Source organism: Montipora foliosa, unplaced genomic scaffold (assembly GCF_036669935.1).
Source record: "Montipora foliosa isolate CH-2021 unplaced genomic scaffold, ASM3666993v2 scaffold_390, whole genome shotgun sequence".
NCBI lineage: Eukaryota > Metazoa > Cnidaria > Anthozoa > Scleractinia > Acroporidae > Montipora > Montipora foliosa.
Window position 1 is genome coordinate 52,501 of NW_027179690.1, and position 7,500 is coordinate 60,000.

Sequence of the window (7,500 nt, forward strand, 5' to 3'; positions counted from 1 at the left end):
AGGGGTTTGGGGGCGTACAGTGGAGCTTAATTATATGTGAAATACGATGGGCAATTAATAATCTTGTATATTTTAGTTTAAAAATCAACACCAGTCCTGCGTGCCATTGACGTGATGGGTGAATGGCCCAGACAGCATTGGAGCTGCATAGATTTATAACTATAGATTTTGTGGGTCATTTATTATGTCCAAGATAATTTTAATCATGTTATGGAAAATTAAATGCAAATTATGTCAAACAAAAATGCACAAGCAAAAGAATAGATGACCTTTCGTCTTATCAAGAATAAATGGACGGCAAGGGGATCTATATAAAAAGTGGCTTGGCTTATAACCAGGAGAAATTACAACGAGTGGGCTTATATTATGATAATCATTGCGGTACTGCATGCAACTTTTCTTGTTCGGAGGTGATGCAGCTTCTTGAATTGCGTCAATATTTCAGTAACCTCTTTCCCTTCTGCACTCAGGTTTCTCTGCTGTTTGAGGTAGAAGATCTTGCTGTTGCCTCACCCACTACAGTCAGTCGCTGTGGCATGGTGTTTACCGATTACAAAGATGTTGGTTGGCAACCGTATGTGGACTGTTGGCTTGGAAGGAGACAAGATAAGGTATGAGTGTTAGATGTGAACATTGCCATAGTTGTTATTTAGAGGCATAAACTTCCTTCGGAGGAGGTCTTCCAAGAGTGGAAGAATGTTGGTGAATATGCTAGTTTGCCTGCTTTTCGATAGCCGGCGTGGCAGGCGCTAGAAAGGGGAAGGGAGCAGGGAAATCGCAATCGGGCGCGCGCGCGCGACGCGATGCGGCACGCCTGCCACACAGGGCAGCTTTTCGACCTCATGATCGGTGGTTTCAGGTCTGGCCTTAAAACGGTAAGAAACTTTGCTTCATACGGTCACTCCCCTTCTGGTTTATATATGGTAAAAGTGAAGTACTACTTGAGGAGACCCTGTAATGGATGAGTAACCTTTGAAGGGAGGAGTAACAATACTTTTAGTTGCCATATGAAGTAGTAACCACAACAAGCTTTGCATGGCCATCTTAGGTGACGTGGCCTGCGATTGAACTACAGAAAGTTTTTATGTCGTTAATAGAAATGCGATCGTATGTTAAAAGAAGGAGGGTCAGACTCATTCTCTCATATCTTGAAAGTGCTGTTTCTTCTCCTCAGCAATCTGTGGAACATTTGCAGAGGCTGTTTGAGAAGTTTGTTCCCAAGGTTCTGGACTTCCGAAGCCATCACTGCAAGGAGCTGATACCCACATCGGAACTGAACTCTGTGATTTCCTTGTGCGCATTATTTGATGCCCTGGCTACTGAAGAGAACGGGGTTCGTTTTTGTCGTCGTTTGTCATTGTTTTTTTCTTTTTTTTTTTTTTGTTTCTCCAAAATGCTTTTTATAAACATATTTGTTATTACTTTAACTGGCAAATGTTGTGAGGCTAATTTACAGCATTTACACAAAATTACACGTTGCGTTGATATATAAATTTTATTTCCTCGCATTGAACTTTATCATGAATTTTATTTCCTCGCATTGAACTTGATCATGACCGAAGCGCGGTCGATACGTCGTTTTTACCCTTGATGTTTACCGTAGGGGCTGGAGAATCTGCGACCCCTGAGAATTTCGCATTTAAGTCTAAGCACCCATTTCAAATAGCGCTGATAAACAGTTATTAAGGGTGCGTTCGATTGACTGTATTCCGGAATAGGAATACATGGAATACAAGTTGGAAATCCTTCGTTTTTGTGGAGATTCACATTAAAATTGTCAAACATTTTCTAAAATGCTATTTTAATTAATTAAACATGTTTTTATCATCCTTGCAGCTTCAAAACGCGTCAAACATACCGTTTTAATCATCACTCCACGTATTCTTATTCCGGAATAGGGTCAATCGAACGGGCCGTAAGTATAAGCACCCATTTTAAAATGGTTAGCTTTCAATAACTGTGTGACTCGCATGTTGGCTCGCATGACTCGCTTGGCTCGCTGGCTTGCACATTGTCCTAATAGGCCATTTTCGAGTTTATGTCTGCCTCCTCTTCAAAAGGAGTCTAAGTGCAAAGTTTTTCTTATGAAAATTAGTTTTCATTCAGATGTAAAGTAGAACTAATTACCATCACGAAAACTTCGCACTCAGACTCGCTTTGAAGAAGAGGCGGATATGAACTTGGAAATAGCCTATTAGCTCTTTACCATACCATACACCTTATTCCAAAATGGCTGCCATTTTAGTATTCGTTGCTTGCAAATTCGTTCTTGAACTGAAAAATCAAAAAAAATATTTAACCTTGAACGAGGCAACGAGGCCTAATTTTCTTAAGCAGACAAAAGAATGACCATTTTGGAGTGAGGTGTATTGAAGTTTTAAAAAGTCATTACGGATAAAGATTCACAAGTAACCACGCGCTTTACCATCATGGAAATGTAAATTTTTCGCTCGTCTTTGCTTTTAAATGATTTGTTCTTATCATATCCCCTTGGCTTAACAGGTTCATCCTCACGAGGAAAGTTATCCTCGCATGATTGAGCTTTGGTTCTTGTTCTCGCTAATCTGGTCCATTTGTGCATCAGTGGATGAAGACAGCAGAAAGAAGATGGACAACTTTTTACGAGAAATTCAAGGTCAATTCCCTGCAAAGGTAATGAAATCCGTTTGGGGATACTAAGCGTGCAGTGGAGCAGTGGCAACGAAGTCATGGCCCATTGCTAAGGGTGATGCATTTACTTGTAGATAATACCTGTTCGAATTCTTCTCTGACTACCCGTACGAAAATTCTGGGCGAGACGCGGGCGAGATTCGGGTCATAAAAAGTCTCGCTGATGAGCGATACAGAGCCTGACGATAATCAGCCTGACAGGAGCGATAAAAATTGAACGATAAATGAGCGAGAATGGAGCGGGACATTTGTACTACTCTGACATTTGGACGATATTCTGAGCGATAAACGGGCGAGATTCTGGTCCATAAAAAAACAAAAATCACGCTAATGAACAATACATTTTTATGGGCGTGACGCTAGTTTATGGCTTATATAATTTCGGGTGTTACGAAAACTAAGACCTAAGACCTGGTCTTAGCTTTCGTAGTACGAAAACTACAACCCCGCTCTTAGTTTTCGTACGAGAATTAAGACCCTTTGTTAATAGCGGTAATTACAGCAAAGAAACCCGGGAAAACTTACCCCTACTCAGAGATTTGGGCGCTGTATGTTGTTTCCTCACACGGTTAAGTTTAAACAGACACAACGCCATGAAAAGCTTGAATGTTGTGCGACCTTGCGCGACAGAAAAAAAAGTGGCATTTATTGGCACGGAAACTAAAGATAGGGTCTTTCGGAGAACGAGAAACTCTGTCTGTTAACCCTTTGGTTGTAGCAAGAGTCCATGTTTTGGTTGTAACCACTAAAAATGTGATACACGCATTCTTCCAGATGTCAGCACACATCTTCCAGTTTCAAAACAAGTTCACAATTTAGCCGTAAGTCACGCAAACAGTAAACGGATGCCCGTAGATGGTCAATTTTATTATGATGCCTGATAGGGGACTGAATAATTTTACATGTAAGACATAAGTGATTTTCTGTAAGTTTCTCCGTATTTATCTGACTCACAAGCTTATTTCTCAGCTTATTACAATGAGGATATGAAGTATCATCTGTCAGGGGGTGAGGGTACATCGCGCTATCCTGGTACTTTGACGCATTATTTATAAGAAACATTGAAATCAGTATAAACAGAAACAAAATAGGCCATAATTGAAACTATGCCTACTTTAATAGTGCCATAATTATAAATTATAAACTAGAAAATCCCCTGCCTGCCACTCCCCCCACCCCCATAGACAGTACCACTGTTTTTTGTTTGCGTGACTTACGGCGACATTGTGGACTTGTTTTGATACTGGAAGCAAAATAACAAATGTGTATCGACAAAATAATTCTTGTATCACATTTTTAGTGGTTACAACCAAAGGGTTAACAGACTGAGTTTATCCTTATTCGAAAGATACTATCTTTAGTTTCCGTGCCAATAAGTAAGCGAACGATCCTCGACCGAGACCAACTGCAGTAAACCCTTGTCATCATTAGTAGTCATGTAAGACAGAAACATGTTTCAGTTTAAGGTAACTTAAATAAAAAGAATGTACCAGCTTTTAGCATAGAACAAAATGCGACTGAAGTCATTCAAAGTGTCCATAATAAGGTAGGCATGTTAGTAGCCAGGTTTCCACAGTGATCTGTGATCAGATAGTGAGGTCGTTTCTAGTTTCTCATTTATTTTAAATCTTCATACATTGTTTAAAATCTATTTCATAAAAGAGAAAATTGTTTCCAGCAATATTAATTAGAGCAAATAAATGCTGTTTTGATCTGGTTGATTACTGTCCTAAATGGGAAGAAAAAGCTCTGCATCTGTGTAGAGATTCAGATGTTTGGTGAAATGCACAGTTACGTTAAACTGAAACGCGCGCCAAAAGCGGTTACAAATATTTAATTATCGATAGCCAAAACTCAAACATTGCTCTTCCCTATTAAAGGTTTTCCATCCAGCGACAAGCAATTCCTATCATTAAAAAATTATCCTCCGTTTTGGGCAAGCAGGATAATGCTGTCTTGAGGTAGCTACATGTACATGTAGATTGCTTCTCCCGGTTGAACGTGCTAAGCTATTTGAACTTACCTCTCCGGATGCGGGTGGGTATCACGCTAAATGTATCACTTGGAAAAAATATCCAGCCATATACGTATTTTAGCTCAAATTTCAGAGCGGTAAAAAATGGTTTGCTCACCTTTTACCCGGGGACGGACTACACGTACAGAAATAATAATATAATACATTAGAACGACAGCCAGAGTTAAGTAACTGATTTGCATTTTTGAGTACTCCCTGATCTATTCTAATCTTTTCTTATCGAATAACAAGTAGGGAGCACTTATGTATCGAATAACAAGTGAGCAGCCTGAGTTTCGCCGATAATACAGCGTGACAAATGTCTCGTTACTGCGGCGTAAATGAATAAACTGGGGTTTCACTGTTTCTCGCTCACTCATGCCACACTATCGGCGGTAATCGAACCAAACTAATGTCTGGCTCAGTCGCACAAGCGCGACAAAATGGTTGTCTCGCTTTGTCTCGCTCAGTTCTTGCCTTAAAAACAGCTTTATGGCCCGAATCGGGCCCGAATCTCGCTCATTCAGGCCACAAATTTTCGTACGGGTATAAGCAAGAAGTGTCTTTAAGGGTGGTCCCGACTGGTTGCATTCTTCCAATTTGTATATATTTAAAAAAAAAATCTGCCGTTTTTTTTTTCTTTTTGGAGTTTGTAGCACCTCTGCTTTGCCTTGATGGCATCAGTTTAGAGGGTGGAGTTATCTTAAATGGTGCGTCAAATTTTCTGGGACACAGTGTATGAATATCATGTGGACACCAAACAAAAAGCTTGGGCTCTGTGGGAGGATAAGCTGAGGAGTGGATGGCGTTACACCCCACGAATTAATCTTAGACACTAAAGCCGCGGCTACACGAGCGATTTTTTGCTCGCGCCGGTTATGCGATTCTTTCAAATTTTGTCGCGTCGCCAGCGCGCGATGTAAATCGCAAGTGCAGCCACCCTTGAACTGGCGACATGATAGCTGAAAAAATCGCAGAAAAAATCGCGAGAAATCAAATGAGTTGAATTTCTCTCGATTTTTTTTCTGCGATTTTTTCAGCTGTCGCATCGCCATTTCAAGGGAGGCTGGCTACACTTGCGATTTTCATCGCGCGCTGGTGCTCGATTTTGATTCGATTTTTTCGAGTTGCGAGGATACACTCTCGAACCCAAGCCTAATATGGCAGATCTCGCTGCCATCTTCGTTTTTCACGGTGCAGCGGGCTCACTGATAACCATCGGCTTTATCACTACACGGATGCTGGCACCGGAAAAACCGGTTTGACAAGAGAATATAACAATAAATATAATATAAATATAACAATAAACTGATTCAGTAAAAAATTTAATACTACAATCATAGACAAAAGTAGTTGGGAAGGTTATGTAAATGAACCACACCAGAGCTGTATTTCAACTTGCTTCTGTTAAACCTCAAAAGAGATAGTTTCACTTTCTCTTACGTAGCCCCCCTCCCCCCTATTCAATGTTGGAAGGTAAGTCAACAATTTTCCACTGTAACCATTCAGTTTTGCACAACATTGAAGGAGGGGGGAGGGGAGAGAAGCAATAAAGACTTCAAAAGTGCTATCCTTCCCAACAGTTTTGTCTAGGATTGTAGGTTAATAGAAATTAAGTTGACAATTATTTGATATAGTCTCTCTATACTGAGTCAGTTCTGTAGCAGTTTCCAATCGCTGTTGAAAAAGGTGCTTGCACTTGGTATTGAAAACTTTTGGTGACGTAATGAGGTGGAGATGACTTGAGATTGAATTCCAAATGGCTGGCGCCATATAGGAAAAGCGTCTTTTACCGGCATTAAAAGGTTAAGGTTGCTCTTACTAACCACATCGGCGGACCATGCCCTCGAAAATAATGAACGTTGGAAGCTGAACACCACACATTGGGTTTCATGTCTCTTCCCAGATAAACATGTTAGCGTAATTGTTTGTCTTTGTTTACTTTATAGCACACCATTTTATAAGATTATGGTTCCCACTGTCGACACTGTGCGATACGACTTCTTAGTGTACAGCTTGCTGCAGGCCAAGCGACCTGTCCTTCTCACTGGCCCTGTGGGAACTGGGAAGACGTCATTAGCCCGGAAGGTGTTGCAGAGACTGGACCCTAAGACCTACAGCTTGTTGGTGATTAACATGTCTACACAGATGTGACTAAGAAAATCGAGTATTGTTTAAGTGAGTTAGTTGTTCAGCAGTAAATACGGACAAGTGTAGAAAAAACAACACAAGGTACCTGCAAGAAGAACTCGTAATAAGATAGAACTCCTAGCATCTTTTCCATTTTTCCATTTTTTACTAGACATCTTCAAACAATGTTCAAGAGATCATTGAGAGTAAGGTGGAGAAACGAACCAAAGGTAAAGACACTGTATTGTTAATCTTGGTCCAAGGTATTTCGTCTGCTCTGAAGCTGTTATCGATAGAAGACGACTTTGAGACCTTTACCCACCCCCCCCCCCCCTCCACCCACTCAGTCAGGGCTTTGTTATCCAAAACTGCACCGAGTAAAGTCGAAACAGAACTCCTTACGGCTTCGAGAGCCCTTAACGAACTAACCCCTTAATTTCTCCCCAGTATAAAGTTGCAACATTGTTGTGTGGCTAAATGCGCACAGAATAGACCATATTCGTATTCTCGGTATTGGACTGGAACGAGCTTGCAATGGAGGCTAATGCAGGGGAATATATTTAATAAAAAGTATTTGCATTATTTTGAAAAGATTTCCCTGTATTAGCCTCCATTGCAAGCTAGTTCCAGTCCAATACTGAAAATACGATTATGGTCTATTTGAAGGAAAAACCTTGAATCGGCGT

General features: G+C 40.6%; 1 protein-coding gene across 2 annotated transcripts in view; it reads left to right on the plus strand.

Moving 5' to 3' along the window:
* Positions 1 to 7,500, plus strand: part of LOC137987789 (dynein axonemal heavy chain 2-like) — a 24,414-nt gene that overhangs the window by 5,585 nt on the left and 11,329 nt on the right. The window contains exons 4-8 of one of the 2 annotated variants that reach the window (XM_068833863.1): positions 471 to 611; positions 1,175 to 1,333; positions 2,503 to 2,652; positions 6,634 to 6,811; positions 6,987 to 7,044. In XM_068833863.1, the coding sequence (XP_068689964.1) occupies positions 2,588 to 2,652; positions 6,634 to 6,811; positions 6,987 to 7,044 (301 nt within the window). In that variant the 5' untranslated portion in view covers positions 471 to 611; positions 1,175 to 1,333; positions 2,503 to 2,587. Of the gene's footprint in view, positions 1 to 470; positions 612 to 1,174; positions 1,334 to 2,502; positions 2,653 to 6,633; positions 6,812 to 6,986; positions 7,045 to 7,500 lie in introns of those variants that run through there. The other variant, XM_068833864.1, reaches the window with a different exon arrangement.